Source organism: Diabrotica undecimpunctata, chromosome 2 (assembly GCF_040954645.1).
Source record: "Diabrotica undecimpunctata isolate CICGRU chromosome 2, icDiaUnde3, whole genome shotgun sequence".
Classification (NCBI taxonomy): Eukaryota; Metazoa; Arthropoda; class Insecta; order Coleoptera; family Chrysomelidae; genus Diabrotica; species Diabrotica undecimpunctata.
In genome coordinates, this window is record NC_092804.1 from 89,976,408 (window position 1) to 89,995,324 (window position 18,917).

Below are 18,917 nucleotides of genomic sequence, written 5' to 3' on the forward strand. Positions count from 1 at the left end.
TACCTGAATTTTAATCATTTTACCAACAGGAAATATTGAAATTTCGCCTAAAGATTAAAAATTCTCATTTTTTAAATTGTATTAAGGACTATTGATTATTATTTAGTGTGAAGGAAATTTTGATAAATAAATCTAATCAGGTTTGCATTTTTATTAAGTGTTGCGAGTCTATTTAGAGAGTCGAAAGATTGCTAGAAGTCTATAAATAGTAAGTGAAAATTTATATCACGTTCATATCACTTTTCAATCAGCTGTGTTGGCATCTATGGTTGATTTTCTTTTTCTGAAGCCTGGCGGATATTACCCTAGTGTATTTTCGGTAATTTATCTATTTCCCAATATGCTTAACAATATTTTGTATGTGGTGTTCAGTAACATGATTCCTCTGTAGTTACTGATATCCTTCGGTCTCCTTTTTTAATATCGTTATTAGATGACCCTTTCTCCACTACATCAGTATACTTTTTGAGTTCCCTGTATTTTTTATTAGTTTAAGAATCCAGTGCATCAAATTGTCTTCTTAATTTTTTATTAATTCATTTTTTATCATTTCCTGGTGGTTTTCACTGTTGCAATAATTTCCTTGTATAAAGCAACTTTTGAAGTTTATATTAAGGAATTTGGAAGAAAATTAATAGGTTACTTGAGTGCAAACAAACAACAAACTGTTGAATTCTTATTTCGTGTTTTGTTGTAATGAATTAAAAACAAACAAAAAAAACATCAAATCAATTATACATTTTTAACAAAAAACATACAAAAGAAATAAATCATAAAACATTTTGCAACATAATTAGTAATTTAATTAACGCATTAATGCACACAACGTAATAAATACAGTTTCAATTATTTTCTAAGACATACAATATGTTGTATATAAAGATACAATATGTTATAATAATAAATAAGTTGTATACCAAAGACTTCTATAATTGTAATGGTGGTGTGAATATACAAAATAGGACAAGATAATGCCCTGCCTAGATCGCACAGGCCGATCAGTCTTACATCATTTTTATTGAAGGCAACAGAAAAAATTCTTGATAGACATATTAAGGGAAGACCTTTGAGGGATCATTCTCTCAATGGCAACCAGCATGCATATCAAGAAGGAAATCATCAGAAACAGCAGTGGACAAAGTAGTTCAGAAAATCAGTCACTCAACTAATAATGGAGAGAATATTTAGAAGGCACATTTAATATTGCCCTATCAAATAGATCCACTATCAATGTGTGTTACTATGTGTAAATGGATCAAAGCAATGCTGGAAAATATATTGTTGAGTGAATAGAAGATTGTCACAAAGGCGTAAGGAGAGATTTTGGCCAAAACTCCTTTGGCTAAGGGTGTCCACAGGGGGGAGTGTTTTCTCCCCTCCTCTGGTCACTCCCGGTGGATCACTTGATGTCACTTCTTGACGCACACGGGGGAAGAAGTACATGCCTATAGGGATGATCTAGTAATTATGGTAAGAGGAAAATATGGTAATTTTCATTCCAGCACACTCCAAAGAACATTAAATATCCTTAGTAGGTAGTATGACATAGAAAAATTCTCTAGCAATCTTGGTAAAACATGTAGGAGTAATATTAGATAAGCAGCTTACATGTAACGCCCAGTTGGAAAGAATAATCTACAAAGCAAAGGTTTCCCTTTCTACATGGCAAAGAGTATGTGGGAAAATTTGGGGTTTAAAACCCAAACCGATGTACTGGCTATATATGACTAGTCAGATCTATGATTACATATGGCGCACTTATATGGTAGTTTAAATAACAACAAAAGACTACTTAATAGAAGCTGAATAAGCTTCAAAGACAAGCATGTTTAATCATAACACGAGCAATGCTGACTACCCTAACTGCCTTGGAGGTCATGCTTGATCTCTCTTCATTACATATATGGATGGAGAAGGATGTGAAGGATAGGAGCATACAGAAGGTGGATAAGATGTCAGGAAGCAAGGCAAAAGGATACCTGGATCAAATCTGGAGAGATAATTAAAAATTACCTAGATTTGGAAATAGTACCAGATGCAATGCAACCTAAATATAATTTTGAAAAGTCGTTTACCATCCTCTTTATAGGAAGGTACAAATAGGAGTTAAATAAAATCAATGCATTGGCCATTGATAAATTGTTGGCAGCACCATCAAAAGTTAATGAATAGACTTTTATGCCTGAATCATAAATAAAATTTAAGCAAAGATTTACTAAGGATGCTTTTTCTTATCCACAAAAACTCTCAAAATAAAAAATATGCAACTGGCACTTTAAAATTGTCATTTAAGGCTACTAACATGAACACCAGTGCCTCTCATGCTTCTGGTATATTATCAGATTCTATATCTGTACCAAAATCTACAGAGCCAATAAATTTTTCCCATCCCATTTTACTAGCTTACGAATAGACATTTCGTTCAGAACTAAATTACACACAAGTGTTTTATTTTGCTTCCCTGCTTCTTCAACTTTGTTTTTCAAAGCATTTAAAGCTTCTTTGGAAAATCCGGGTGCGCCATCAACAGTTTGGTACCATTTTGTTATGGTTGATGGATGTGGTAATGCATTATTAAAAGCTCTTCTTACAAAATCACAGGCTTTTGCAGAATACAATTTAAAGTCAGTGCAAATGACCTTAATTCTGGAGAATATTTGGCACATTTGGCACCCTTTAAAAATCGTTGAAACAAAGCTTTGGCTGATTCTGGTAAAGAGGCCTAAAACAATAAAATATACAAAAATAAAAGAATATAATAATAATTTAATTTTGTTCCTTATAGAATATGTGAAAGAAAACTTACCAACAACACAGATTCAGCATTTTCTGTAACATACAGTTTTTCTTTTAATGATTGTACCAATGCGTTTAATGTTGTTGCTTGTCTTTTTCATCTTTTAGTAGATTTTCTTAGGGTGTCAATTTGTTTCTTTTTTTTGGTATATACATGTTTACTGATTCCATGTATCTTTTTCTTTTTCTTAGGCAGTCTAAGTCCGACATGGAAAAATCCCCCACATAATGCTTCCTAAAAATAAAAAGATTTAATGAAAGAAAAATTGCTTATTCAAGGATATAATAATGCAAATGAAAAATTAAATGAATATTGCCTCTTGTTATTTTTTTTTAGCTATTAATTCTCTGTCTGCAGCATGCCCTTCAATATTTTCCTTGCCTAAGAGTTCCTCAGTTTCTGAGGCAGACAAAGTTAGTTCACTGCTAGCAGTTCGAAATTTAAATTGTGGGTGTCTGATGGACTAGGGAGAGTTTTAGTTCCTACCACGTCTTTAGAAGACCTGTATGCAAAGAAAAAACAATATAGAAGAAACAATAAACAGAAAATTTATATAAATATTAAATACCAATGTAAAAATTTAATATACAAACATTACCCACCTTGGTAAAGCTAATGGTTTTGCATTTTCTTTTAGACGAACAAAGCTAGATTTCATGATGACATCATTTGGATCAAAATGATCACAACAAATACGTGACCATCTGGAAAGCTTGTTCTTATTTAATTGCAAAATGTATATCCAAATTTCCTGTTTTTCTTCGTCAAAAGGAAATCTATGAAAAAAATATTAGTTAGAAAAATTATATTTAAATGATTTTAATAAAAAAAAAGACAAAAAATTTAATGGAAATTGTTATTATTCATTATAATTTATTTATTTATTAAATAAATAACAACTAAACGCCTCCACTGGCTATCAAAACATAACCTAAACATACATATAAAAAAAAACTTACTTGAAAAGTGATAACGTTTCGCTCTTCGAACTTCAGCGACCATAAACAAGATACCTAAATGGCATTTTACTAAAATAGTAGGATAATGACTCTCAAAAATTTTAAATAAAATTTGCTTGTCACAAAAAATATGTAAACACACAACTTCATATCAAAACAATAAACAATAACAAAGGTATTCATGTTGCGGACACTTTTTAAAGCATTCACGGAGTCTATATATTATACGTCATTGACTCAACATAACTACATAACCAAATATATTTTCCATTTTCCTCAAAGCACCGCGTCACAGTGTTGCCATATTTTTTTTGTAAAATATGTATATGAATGTTTAAAATATACGTTACTTTAACGAAATTATAATTTGTGTCATGAGTTTTGAATAAGTATAAAACAGCATTCATAAATATTTTCTGTTACTTTAAATGCAGTTAAATATTGTAAATTATTTGACAGCACTTTCCACATCTTGTCTATTAGGACCTTCTTATTATTAGGTGTCATAGGAATCATAAATTGTAAAGTTCCGTAGAAGTTTTTATTGTACATGCATTTAACCATTATCTTAAATTTCATTAAAATCTATTAATTTTTATATAATTTCAATGCATTTCTATTATATACGGTAATTTAATTAATACTATTAATTTTTTATAACATTTTAATTAATTTTATTTTATATGCATTTAATTATTATCATTAATTTAATTAAAATCTATGAATTTTTATATAATTTCAATGCATTTCTATAATATTATGTGAGAGTATGAAAAAACTGAAGATATGACAACTCTGATACCATTTAAGCTTATGTTAATTTTCAGATATAAGTTTTGTTATGATGGGTGCCCTAAACTAATCATAGCCCAATTTGGGATACGATGTTTTAGGAGCGCCCATGGACGTATAAACACAGATAGATAGATAGATAAACTCGGTTCGCTAATCCCAGTCCGAACTGTCTAGTGAATTTAGTATTTATTTTTTTGCGAAGTTAGTTACTTTTTGACAGACGTCAAGTGGCTGGAAATTACTATACAACCAAGCACCCGTACTCATAGCCAATATTAATAGTAAACAAACTAAATAGTAAATAAAATAGAACTTTGCGAATTACCGACAATCAATATTTATTTATCTGCACCATATAATAAATAGTTAAGTTAAATTATAACAACTAAATATATATTTTTTAAATATATACTACCCAAAATTTGATGGGTTTAGTATACACTTCGACTATTTAGAATAATTCTTCTTTTTTTAAAGAAAGAAGTCTGTAATAGCAGGATACTTGAGCTATTAATACTGAGAAGTAGGAATTGTTGTGTTGTAGGTTTCCGACAATGAATCTGTTAAAATATGCCCGAGCTAAGCGAATGGAGTTTAGTTTATTTGACTGTAAGTTACAACAAGGTTTACAGCAAGTCAAAACTAAAATTATAAATATAAATCATTACAAAAAAATGAAAACAATACACTAAAAATATTTAAAACATTAAAATACATATAAAACGTACAATATGGACATCATAATATAATTAAAATAATATTAAATTTGGTTATGTTGCAGCTTGGGCATTCACAGATACACTCTGGTAATATTCACCTAATGTATAAGGACACATGGTCACTAGGTACTCTTTGACTTCGTTTTTAAAAGCTGTAGTTGAATGAATGTTTTTAAATGTTTGAGGAAGTTGATTATACAGTAGTAAACCAGAGACAGTAGATGACTTCCTACTTATTTCTAAATGTCGATAGGGTACTACAAACTGTCTCTTATTTCTTGTGTTGTGTGAGTGAATATCACTGTTACATAAAAAAGTTCTTTTATTTTTATGAATTAGTATCAATAATTCAAAAATGTAAATTCCATTCACTGTTAATAAGGTAACTGACCCTATAATTGACACTGTCCGTATATTTGACAGGTTTTATCAATAAAGCTAAAAATTAAGAAAATGGATCCGCAATTCAGTAGATTTGTGGTAGTAACGCCATCTTTCATTTGTTCTGAAATCAATCACCCCGACTTTCTTACTCAGTTGGTAAAAAACGCGCCAAAACAACAGTTGTAATGTGCATGCACACGGTGCAATAGCGTCTCTTGTGTTTTCATGTGGTGAATAAATTAAGGTGAGTGAAAATCAAGTTACTTTTCAAATGTGTTCTACAATGTTGCTACTGTTGCAAGGAAGGTTTTGTTGCTTGATATAACATTTCTAGAGTCTAAAAATCAATTTTTCATTAAAAATGCTCTAAAATTTCCAATATGTCAGCTATTTTTTAGGGTGTCAAATTTTAGGACATCTTCTGGTAAAGTGCTATAAATTTGACATGTAGGTGTCAAATTTAGGGACACCCAACTATTAATATCATATGTTCGTTTTCTGTATTCATCTCACAGAAATTGCGTATAGTTATCCTTTTTTGGTATATTTCATTACCAATGTTTTAAAAACCTAAATCTGACACCCCAGTCAAATTTAAGATCAAGGGGTGTCAAAAATAGGTACACGAAAGTTGCTTTATGAAAAATTTAATTAATTTAGCATTATTTTGTTAATAAGTAAGGATAACTAAGATAACTCTTATTTTTAGATGCCTAACAAGGGAAATATTTATAGAAAATATTCTCAGGAGGATCTGAGTAGAGCTGTAGAAGCCTGTAAAAATGGAATGTCTTGTGCTTCAGCAGCTAAACAATTTAATGTGCCACGTATCACTTTGATGTACAAAGTGTCAGGAAAATTTCCTATGGGATGCAAAAGTGGAGTAAGCACTGTATTAACTGAAGGAGAAGAAAGTCTATTAAAGGATTGGATAATAAATGTTGCTAAAACCGGTTTTCCCGTAACAAAAGATCAACTATTAGACAGTGTTGCCTTGCTTGTGAAAAGGTTGAAGAGGCCTAATAATTTTACAAATGGTAGACCTAGTAGACATTGGTTTGAAGGATTTTTGCAGCGACATCCGGAATTAAGTCAACGAATGACCCAAAACCTAACAAGCTCTAGGTCTGTTGTCTCGAAAACAAATATCCGAAAGTGGTTTGAGGAAATCAATGAATATTTTGTTGCAAATAACATTGAAATCACCAATCCCAGACAAATATTTAACGCTGATGAAACAGCCTTTTTCTTGTCGCCAAAGGGCAAAAAAGTTCTTACTAAAAAAGGATCAAAAATAGTATACAGCTATAAATGACAAGGAATGTATCACTACACTAACAACAGGTAAAGTATCTTAAATAATAGGTAACACTTTTCTCTACTAAATTTTCATGTTTTTTAGGCAATGCTGCAGGTGAAGTAGCTCCGCCGATGATAATGCTTAGCTATGAACGGATCCCTAAGAATATAATATTAAAGTGCCCACAACCCGACTGGGCAATAGGACGCTCGGACTCTGGCTGGATGACAGCTGAGAGTTTCTTTGAATTCATTTCCAATAATTTTTACAACTGGTTGTTGAAAAATGACGTCCCATTTCCAGTTGTTCTATTTGTTGATGGGCTTAAGTCCCACTTAACCTACAATTTAAGTGCCTTTTGTTCCGAAAAGAATATCATACTGATAAGTCTTCTGTCTAACGCCACTCACATTTTACAACCTATGAATGTGGGCGTTTTTCATCCATTAAAAAGTGGGTGGCAAAATGAAGTTCATGCTTGGAGACTAGAAAATAAAAAACAAACCCTTAAAAAAGAAGATTTTGCGCCAATGCTTAATAAAGTTTTGCAGAAAGTTCTTGGTTCTGGACAAGAGAAAATACTGAAAAATGCGTTTAGGAAATGTGGATTATATCCATTCGACGTTAATAGTGTCGATTTCTCAAAAGTGTTGAGAAATGAAATTGCATCAACTCTCTCAGATGTACAAGATACATGCCACTTGAAATCAAATAAAGTTGTTAAAGATGATTTAATAGGTGCTTTAAGGGTCATAGAATCTTTTCTAGACAAAAATCTACTTGAGAGTTTTCGAGCTAAGGTGAAATTGGCTAAATGGAATGGAAAAGTAGAAGATACAAACTTATTTTTTCTTTGGAAGAATCTGAATGAAAAGGTACAAGCAAACAAGCACCCTGAAGGAGAGGTCTCGAAGGATATAATAATAGAGGTTGCACATGATGTTTTGTTGGAGGACATAAATTGGGAAGATGTAGATATTGAAACAGAGGAACAAGAAATTTTAGATAACGGAGAAAATGAAGCAGTCATCAAGGAAAGTGGAGAGGCAAATGTAACAACATTAGATGAAGAAGATACTATTATTTTAGATCCTAGTAAGAAAGGTGAAGAACAAGCACCACACTATGAGACTATCGTTAGTATAGATAGAGTGATAGAGGGAGAAGATGTAGTTTTGGAAAACGGTAGCAAATATGTGGAGCAAACGGATAATGAGAATGTAACCAAAATAATAGAAATAGTAGGAAACAAAAGAGAAGAAGAAACGATTTTCGAGGCTGATGGGAAAATTAAATGTAGCGAGCAACTAAGTGATGAGACAACTAAAGTAAGAGAAACAAATTGGAAAGAAACAGAAAAGACAAATATAACTTTGGATAATAGTGAGAAATGTAGCGAGCAAGCAAGCGATGAAATAACAGTTAAGGGAGTTGAAACAATAGAGAAAGAAATCGTCAAAAATAACGATAAAGAAGAGATAGACGAAGCAAAGGAAAATAAGAACATGATTTTAAAGAATAATAAGGATGCTCTATTGATACCCTCCCCTTTTAAATCTATTTTGTTTTGGCCAGATGGAAGTACAAACAAAAAATCAGGAAGAGTTGTCAAAGAAAAAGTTCCAAGTGTATGTTCCTCAGAACAGTGGAAAGAATATTATTTGAAAAAGGAAAACGAGAAGACTGAGAAAGAGAATGCAATTCTAGATAGAAAAAGAAAGCGAGAGGAGAAAAAACTTCAACTTCAAGAAGAAAAGGAGAAAAGATCAGTAAAGAAACTTTATAGACCTAGTGCAGTTGAATTTGTGAAGAAGAATATTTTTTTAAATGGAAAAAATACTGAAGTTAATTCAGTCGGTGTCGAAAAGAAGGAAACTACTCCAAAATCTGAAATTAATGTGACCGACTACGTTATAGTTCGCTATGAGGGTGAAAAATTCCCGGGAAAGGTCAAGAAAATTTCAAATTACAATGGTTTTTTTGTTAGTGCTATGGTGGCAAGTGGACTGAATTATTGGAAGTGGCCATCAGAGCCAAACGAACTTTGGTATTCTGCAGAAGACATTGTAGAAAAAATAAATATTCCAACACCAATAAATAATAGAGGTATTTATTCCATACCAGAAATCGGAAAATATTGTAGTTTCGTGACATAAAAAGATGGCTTTTCTCTACTTAGGTACCTATACTTACCTAAAATATGTAGATACCTAAGTATGTAGGTATCATTTGTACGTTGTTACTGAGAATAAAAATTTTATTTTCAGTAAAAAAAGTGTATATACTTATCACCTGACACAATTATTATTATCAATTTTATATTCCCTAAGTAAGTAAGTACTGAGACTTCTGACAATTAATTTTGAAAATTGTAAATGTATGTCAAATATAGATACAACCCACTGTCAACTTTTGGGACACTGTCAAAATTGGGTACAATTTCATGTCAAATTTATGAACAAAATCAAAATTTTGCTGTCAAATTTGGGGTCACTATTATAACCTAGTTCTAAACGGTTTTATGTCTTAAGGTGTCAATTATAGGGTCAATTACCTTATATTTAAATCTCTAAATAGGTTTTTACAAGACCAACCATACGGAACACCTGCAATACATCTGACAATACGCTTTTGGGCCTTAAAAACGTCCTTTATACTAGAAGAGCCACCCCAGACAGTTATACCGTAACTCATTGTCGATTGTACCTCAGCAAAATAAAAAAGACGAAGGTGTTGCAGACTAAGTATTCTACCCAAATTTCTCAATTAATAACATTTAGAATTGAGTTTTTACATACATTCCAACAATGAGTCTTAAAAGATAAATGAGAGTCGAAAGTCACTCCTAAAAACTTCACATCACTACAACTCAAAATACCCTCACCATTGATGGAAATACTTAAATCAGGTTTAGTAGAATTTGAACGAGATGTAAATGATAAAAATTTAGTTTTGTGAACATTGAACAGGAGCGACTGATTACTGGACCAATCAGAGAAGGTCTTCAGTGAGTTTGTTATTTTATCTTGTAAAAAATTTATGTCTTTATCGCGATATAGCATTGTTGAGTCATCAGCATAAACTGATACAAATGCATCAGACATTACATATGGTAGTTCATTAATATACAAAATAAATAATATCGGGCCCAATATGGAGCCTTGTGGTACCCCATTCTTATTAACAATCGGATCAGACATTGAAATCTTGAAGTTATTTTTCATTCTAACTATTTGGTTCCGGTCTTTCAGATAGGTACCAAACCAACTATGGGCAACTCCCCTAACACCATATCTGTACAATCTATCGAGGAGTACATCGTGTTGCACACAATCAAAAGCACGACTGAGGTTACAAAAAATGGCAGTTGGATTTTCACTGTTTTCAATAGAGATTAAGACTTCCTCATAGAAACTGTTAATGGCTGTAGAAGTAGAAAATTTATTTCGAAATCCATGTTGATGCTTTGTGATAATTTGGTTGATATCTAAAAATAATAAAAGTTGTTTTAGCATTGCATATTCAATAATCTTAGATATCACAGATGGAACAGACAATGGTCGAAAATTTGACATTAATTCAGGATCACCTTGTTTTAATACCGGTGAAATGATAGAAGTTTTAAGCAAACTGGGAAAAACACCAGCATTAAAAGAAGCATTTATAATGTGAGCAAGTGGTGTCAAAATCTGAGACGCAATTTTCTTAATTACTATACCTGATATTTCATCAAAACCACACGATGGTTTGTTTTTAATTTTATATTTTATTATGTCTAAGATCTGTTACATAAGATAGGAACAAACTATTTTGAACAAAATCGTTGGAATGCTGAAAATTTTAATCTGGTTTAATTATTTTACTAATTGGTGCATCTATAAAGTAATCATTAAATTTGTTAGATATTATATCTGAATCTATAATCCTAGTATCATCTATTTTTAGACAGATATTTTTGCGATTATTTTGTTTTCCATTAAGTGCATTTATAACAGCCCATGTGGTTTTGTTTTTGTTAGAGAATTCGGAGATTTTGTTAAAATATGGATGGACACAGCAATAAGATACCTTAAACCTCCTTAAACACACACTGTTTTAAAGCTTCGATATTACGATATTCTTGGGCAAGAGGGCAACGGGTATCGATAGATTGTGATGCTTCCTCAATGAGCATAAGCGTGCTTGAATTTTTACTCGCGGGGATAATTATTCAGACGTTAATAATATTGGAAGTAGTAATAATGTATAAAAGCACGTTTTTATAGAAAAAATAAAATACAATTTTATTTGCTTTAAAATTAATACAATAAAATATAGTTGAGCTCAAGTTAATTTTTTAATATGTATCAAATAATGCTACGATAAAAACATCAATTAAAAAATATACATTTGTCAAATTTAAGTACATACCTATATTTATTGATAATGTATTTAAACATATTTTTCAAATTTTGATAAATTTGTTTTAATACAATATGAATATATTTCTCGTAGTAAGGGTTTCTGCTACAAAAATATTTTAATATTGTTCTGAAGCTATTTTCTTGTGACACGTTAAAGTCATTATTTAAATGGGAATAAGCCACAATTATAGGTTAAAGTACGGTTATTGACGTTTCAATTTCCACTTCGGAAATCGTTCTCAAAATACAAACATTAGTAAATTGAACAAATTTTGTTTTTTTGTTACTTGGTGAAAAATTCTTCTAATAATTTAATTTTATCTGACTTACTTACATTGACAATTCAGACATACATTATACATTTTAAAGTAGACGACTTTAAAATGATATTGCCAATATTGTTGAGTTGCGTTCCTGGGACGACTTTACTTTTAAGATAGTTCATTCGATTACATGAAATCAATTTTAACTTGAGAATATCCGTCAGAAAAAATCATAGCATGTAATTTGTCTTTAAAAAGACAAACACATGCCATGATGACAGTAAAAATCTCCTGTTGGTGATTCCATAGTAAATTATGAACGAAAAACCAGGAAAAAACCTTATAATACTATCCCGACATATTTGGTCCCCGTATTTGGTCGTGCATTTAGTTTACTTTCAATAAACACCAAATTCTGATTTTATATGTTTGTTATTTAAAAAACATAAATGATGTACATATCCCCTATATGTTACTGACTTACGAATACTGGTATTTTCCTTTTAATAACTTCCTTTAATAAATTGTGGCTTATTCCCATTTAAATAGTAATTACAAAAATATTTATTGATCATTCCAAAGCTCTTGCTGGCATTTAACATAAAATTATTTGCAAATATATTAAAAAGTAGGCGTGAAAATGTATAAATTATTGGAAAGCTATTTAGTGAACAGAAATATTAAAGTAAAAATGGTAAAAATAGAAGACGTTGGTACAGAAATAAATTGATTGATTGCGAAATAAAACAGTCTTAGTAAGAAGACTTTTTATGCGCACGGTGTTAGCATCTAAATTAGTCTTCGTTTCATGATGAATTCTAATTGTAAAATATTTCTCAAGAATCAATTTTAAAAGTTGCGTAGAGTGGCCATTGATTGCATCTTCATCATACATATGGTCACCAAAATGCTCATAAATTGACTTTGAGATATTTTGTATGGTTTTATTAATCAAAATATTCATAAGGTTTTTAACTCGTCTGTTGTAGATATTTACAGTTTTATTAAAAAATCTGAAATATTTTTCAGCTTCCTTGCAAGTTTTTGTGAAAGATGCTTTTGAAAGGATTTTATAGTTTTCTCTGTTGAAGTTTAGAGTAAGTTTCTTCATTTGCATCAAATAATAATTACTTACATAGCACATGTTAAGGTATTACTCAAATTCCTTGAAACAAAACCTGAAATATATCAGACAATATCATCCACATAATCAGAGGAATTTAGAAAATTTAGGTTGTTAATATCATCTTCCAATTTTTGTTCAGCAGCCTGGTATAAATTTTGTTTTGCGGTAGGGTTGTTGTTGATCCCCCACGAATCCTCACAGCAGCAAAAAATAATTCTAAATGGTCCTGAGAAATTTTATACGTTAGAATATATTGTAAATGATTTCTTACCAAATAAGTATTATATAGACCTTTCAGACTCTATAAAAACAACAAAACCTAGAAATCCAGTTTTTCTTTTAGTTTCTAAAATATTGACTAACCCACAGGATAGATGGATTATATATTCTTTAAGAACATCTAAATAACTGAAAAACTATTCCTTTGTTTTAGGGTATAATGGTTTTTTGTATAAATATTTAGCAAATCTATTTTTTGAATTAAATAAATCGTTAAAATATTGAATGAATTTAGCAGTTGCCTCGGCACTTCTAAATTCAGATAAATTTAAATCTTTACAAAGATATAATAGTGCATCAGCTACACTTTTACTAAAAGTTTGAGCTGCAATTTTAACTTTCATTTTCTCCTGTGTCCACATGATGTGACGCTTTCGCAATTTTGTCGCAGCATGTAAGCCTTGGTTATACTGGAGACTAACCAGCTTGTCGATATAAGACCAATTAATTTGGTTCTTATCAGGATCTTCTAATATTTTTTTAGATCCTAAGCAGTTACGAACTAATTTGAACATATTGCGTGGATCTAGAAATATAAAAACATTTTCTTTTGTAACTGGGTGACTAAAGTAAGTTTGCATAGAAGAGATTCTAAAACCAGCTCCTAAAGCCGTTGCCATTTTTAAATTAGTTGGAGCCCCGTCGAATGTTATGGAGGTAACTAGTACGCCAGTATCATGTACCAATTCCAAACATTTCCGGACCAATGCAGCTTTTTCACTTCCACCAATACCAGCTAACAAAAAATATCCTACAGGTATCTTCCACGAACTATTTAAGGTAACTAGCATAAATACAAGCACTTCCTTTGCATGTGGAAGTTCATCGCTATCAAAACAAGCACCAATATCCACAAAACCACAAAATTTTTCCCTGTCCATTCAACTTGCCTTCGAATCGACATTTCATCAAATACCAGGTTACAAACTATAATTGTATTTTGTTTTTTAGCTTCATTAGCTTTTGCTCTTATTGTGGTTAATGCCTCCTGTGTAAATCCTGGAGCACCATTTATTGATGCATACCGTTTTGACAATGTTGTAGGATAAGGTAGTGAGTTAGTAAATGTTTCTCTCACAAACTTATATGCCCTTGTTGAGTAGAAATTTAGAGTAAGAGCAAAAGATCTAAGTCCTGGTGAATATTTTTGATTTCTGTGTCCGTTCTGCATTCTCTCAAGAAGACCATTAACCTTCCCTCTGGCAAGGGGGCCTGAAATAAATATAATTAATGAATAATATTATTATTTTTAAAAATATAAACAGTTAGTTAGTATTGGATAGCCATACAAAATTATAAATAATACTCACTTTTATTGGGGTTTCACAATTTTCTTGCAAGCATGATGATTTTTGTTTTAATAACTTCTTTAAAGATGTAACCCTAGATTTCAACCTCTGTACTGATTGCTGTAAAGTTTGTATTTTCCTTTTTTGACACACAATAGTGTTTTTCAAAACTTGGATTCTCTTTCTTTTTATGGGGGTAGAAAAATCACTACTTGACATTTCCTCAACTGATTTATTTTTCCTGGAAATAATTACAAAATAAAGTAAAATAATTAATACAGTTACAGTATTTGATGAATCAGATTGGTGATCTTTTACTTCAATTTTTTTTTCTAAAAGTACAATGAAACAATTAATTAATAAATCATTATTATTATCAATGAAAATTCATATATAAAGTTGATAATAGTTTAATGGATAATAATATATTTACAACTTACCTCTTTAAGTGAACGACCTGCAGGATCAATGTCCATCGCAAAATTCTCAACTGAAGCCGTATCAGATGATGAATTGGTTGAAGCTTGTCTATTAAGTATTACCTTAGACCTTAAAATATGCATTACATATATTATATACAACTTAAACGTTCATAATGATTTTAGATATAATAATACAAAAATGTATATCCCTCAATTTACCTTTTTATTGATGAAGGACCTGGAGCATTCACATTGTACTTAAAATTAAGATGTGATGCATTGTCTACTGACGTATCTACAAATAATCTCTTACTAGTAATTTTTGATCTGAAAAGCAGTATGTATTACTTTTGTTTCAAGTGTTGCAATAATGATATTAAATTTAAAATTCTACTTATTACTTTTAGATTCATATAATTGTTGTGTTTACCTTAACACTAATTCTGAATCAACTTCAGACACTGGAATAGCACCAATTTTCAAAAAAATTTTGCCACTTGGTTTAATTTCAAAATCTCCTAATCTGAAGTGGGTAGAACAGATCCTGGAATATTTTGAAACCTTTATGTTTTCTCTTAAATTTGCTACCCAAATAGTTGGATCGTCAATATTATTTGGAAACCTACATAGAAAAATATATGAGTTTTATTCATTTCACTAATTTATTTGAATCCATGAGAAATATTAAATTAAACAGCTACTAAACATATCTTTTTAATCAGATGATGTCTACTTACAATTTTAAAAATGTCTATACTAATTTCATGAACTAATTTCTTGTTCAATACAATAATGAATATGAATAAACCCAATGGTACGCCTATGAAAATCATATTTTAAAATGTAAACAAACAGGCTTACTCAAATAATGTAAATAAACGGTAGGTACTTACAAATGAAATGAGAGATCGGGAATGTAAATATTTTGTTTTTTTTTGCAAATGCAACACTGTAGCACTATTATTAAAAGGACGATTTTCACATTTGGTCCCATTGAAGATAGCTATAATTGAGCTGTCAATTAAAGTTCATAGAATGAAATGTTGGCGCTTGACTGTGTTGCCATGTTTTTTTAATAAATCGGGAAATAGCATGTGATTTATAATTAATAAAAATCCAATAGAACGTTAACAAACTAACAGTCAAAAAGAAATTCTTTCAAAAAATAATAAGAATAGAATTCAGGTACTTTCCACAGACATCTGGTGACCATCTGTAACAATCTGGCAACTAGTGGTTTGAGGATTGCCAAATCTATTAGCTTATTATCAAAGGCAAATGCCAAAAAAATGTTGTAATAATTAACTGCAATTAATATGAGAAGAAACGAGTATTTATTCGTTCGTGTTGTATATAAAAAAATTGCATAATTCATATAATAATATAATAAAAATGTATTTTTGAAAGCTTCTCTATTTGTAATTGAAACCTACAACATATACATTATAAAGACATGACAACACAGTCAAACGTCAAAAATTTGTTTTGTGAATTTAATTCACAGCTCCTTTGTAGCTATCTTCAATGGGACCAAATGTAAAAATCGTCCTATTATAATAATGTTTATTTCACTTTTCACAAATAATATCACTCAAAATACAGCCCAAAATATCGAAAAACAACTTTTCCTCATCTAGGGTAAAAAAAGTAAACAAACATGGAACAGCATTTGAAGTTGACGTAGAGCCATAAGACAGAGAAATGTAAACACCGTTGCCATTAATTTAATAGTTTTCAGTGCTTCTATATATAAAATAATTATCTACATATAAAATATATCTGTTATACGCTATTATTAAATGATATGCACACTATGTACACACTTGATATTTTAATTACAATTACATATATTACATATATTAATATAACTAATAAATTATTATTTTGTTTTGATAGCACCTGTAGAGTATAAAATACGGAGTAATATTTTCAGTGATACGCAAATAAAGGCCGTATGACACTATGCATTTTCTTGTATCATTTCTTATATCATTTCTGATATAGAAATTTATTTATGTTTTCTTGTATCGTTTCTTTTCCCGTCATATAAAACTGGTACACTTTTTTTTCCCAATGTAAACCTGGGTTCAGACTGGATACAGTGGTTCGTGAATTAATTCGCTGTTGCCATCACAGATAACGGAATTGCACTAAATCTAATTAAAAAAAAATAAAGTTATTATTAGATAGGTATTATTTTTATCATTAACAATAAAAAACCGTATTTAATAAATTTAATAACCAGAGATAGGGTTCAGCTAATATCCAAAATATTTGAAGGATCTTTAAACCTAGATTATGGGCACAGGGAACATATCTACTGTATCTAATTCTAATTTTTTACTTCAATTACCTAGCGAACACGAACTGTATTTTGTATCAATAAGTTTAGTCACAGGCCAACTACCAAAATTAATTTATTATTTATTGTATGAATGATAACATTAACAAAAACTAACATTATACTTTATCCAACGTAGATTATAAAGTGACAGATCCACTGTAATGTTTTATTATAATAATTTAAAGTTATGTCTAGATTGATTTTATCTATCACTATATTTGAATTGAAATATTTTCATAAATTATAATAAAATACAAATCAAGGTATGAGTACTTAATTGAGATAATGAAAAATTACAAAATTAATATGAGAATTTTTTAGGATGCATGTTTAAACAAATTTAATGTGACTGACTGATCGAGAATGCTCGATGTTTTAGTTTTTAGAATACTCAAAACTGGCGGTCTGTCACAGAGCCCTGCTTTTAGCTGATGTCATATAATATTTTCGTTGAACTGGCAACAGTGCCCTAGAAATTAGAATGACACATGTGACAAGATCAACTTACACAACTTGAAAAACATGATTTTCGGTAATAAGAGTTGTACCAGTTTAACGGTACATTTGTGCTCTGTATGACACTATGCAAGTTCTTTTTCCGGAAATTGTATGTGATTCGGCACATGATTGGTCGAAATTTTGACATATCAAAATAGAACTGTAGTACCTGAGGACCCCAAGCCAGATGCTACTGATAATTTTTTAAAGTACTGTGGTTCAAAAATGAAAGAAATAAAATGTCCCAATATTAAAACTAAATTAGAAATCACAATTTTTGAAGATATTCAACAGGCTGTAATGGAAGACAGAAATAATAAATAATTTGGTTGTAATAATTTGTTTTTTTTAATTATGTGTTTGAATGGCATGCTCTTGAAATTATACCTACTCTCTTATTTGGAGATATAAAATAATCTTTACGAATTCTAAACTCATCACGAATTTTTAAAGCCGTTATGTATTCTTTTTAGTAATACGTCTACTCCTACTTTCAGTATTTCCGATGCTATTAGATCCAATCCCTGTGATTTATTGTTTTTCAATCTGGCTACTCCTGTTTAATCTTGGTTATTGTTGGTGGGCACTTTCCTCTGATGTCTGCTTGATCTAATTGTATATCAAAGTTCTCCTCCAGCCGCCATTATGACAGAAATTTTACGTTCTTGCGCACAAATTGGCGCATTTCTTGTACAAGAAACCGCAGCGGACACAAATTCTTGTATCGTTTCTGTTATATTGATGAATAGAAAATAAAAGAATGTGTTGATATTTTATTGTAATACTAACTCAAATAAACGTGATACATAAATACATAATTAAAAGTGGTTACATTACGATACCATCTTGAAAACCGTTGACATTGACATACATCAATCGTGCTGTCAACCATAGACAGGTTTGTTCCTTATTCACGAGTTATTTATTTAACACCCTCCCTCAAACCTAAATTTAAATCCTCAAACCTAACTTATTTACAAAATAATTAAATTTCTCATAGCACAGAGACTTTGTAAATATATCTCCAAGTTGCTCATTTGAACAAATATATTCAACCTTCATAATACCCTGTGCTACCAGATCCAAAACAAAATGTAATTTTACTTCAATGTGTTTACACCTTTTATTGTTTTCAAAGTTTTGTAGCAGTTTGATAGCACTTTGATTGTCTTCAAATATTGTGATTGGTAATAATAATTTAATTTCCAAATCCAACAGTAAGTTTTTTATATAAAGTAATTCACATGAAGCTGCACATACTGCCACAAACTCAGATTCTGTACTTGATAAAGTTACCAAACTTTGCTTTTTAGAAGACCATGAGATTAGATTATTAAAA

General features: G+C 30.4%; 1 protein-coding gene and 1 long non-coding RNA gene across 8 annotated transcripts in view; both read right to left on the reverse strand.

The window, feature by feature from the left end:
• Positions 1–16,462, reverse strand: part of LOC140434725 (uncharacterized) — a 53,404-nt gene extending 36,942 nt beyond the window's left edge. Inside the window, exons 1-6 of one of the 6 annotated variants that reach the window (XR_011950079.1) lie at positions 15,630–16,461; positions 15,167–15,358; positions 14,956–15,031; positions 14,755–14,863; positions 14,336–14,555; positions 11,282–14,237 (exon numbers count right to left, since the gene is read on the reverse strand). Coding sequence is in view for 1 of the 6 variants with exons in the window: in XM_072523204.1 (XP_072379305.1) it covers positions 14,547–14,555; positions 14,755–14,863; positions 14,956–15,063; positions 15,167–15,358; positions 15,630–15,730 (519 nt within the window). In the remaining 5 variants the exon portion in view is untranslated. The other 5 variants (XR_011950078.1, XM_072523204.1, XM_072523202.1 and 2 more) reach the window with 5 other exon arrangements.
• LOC140433374 (uncharacterized) lies at positions 674–3,788 on the reverse strand. 2 transcript variants are annotated; one of them, XR_011949943.1, is made up of 4 exons: positions 3,757–3,788; positions 3,400–3,573; positions 2,807–3,031; positions 674–2,722 (listed from the first exon to the last, which is right to left on the reverse strand). It is a non-coding gene; the product is annotated as an uncharacterized lncRNA (long non-coding RNA). The 2 variants fall into 2 exon arrangements; XR_011949942.1 differs by having other exon boundaries at positions 2,807–3,299.
• Positions 16,463–18,917: the final 2,455 nt, after the last annotated feature.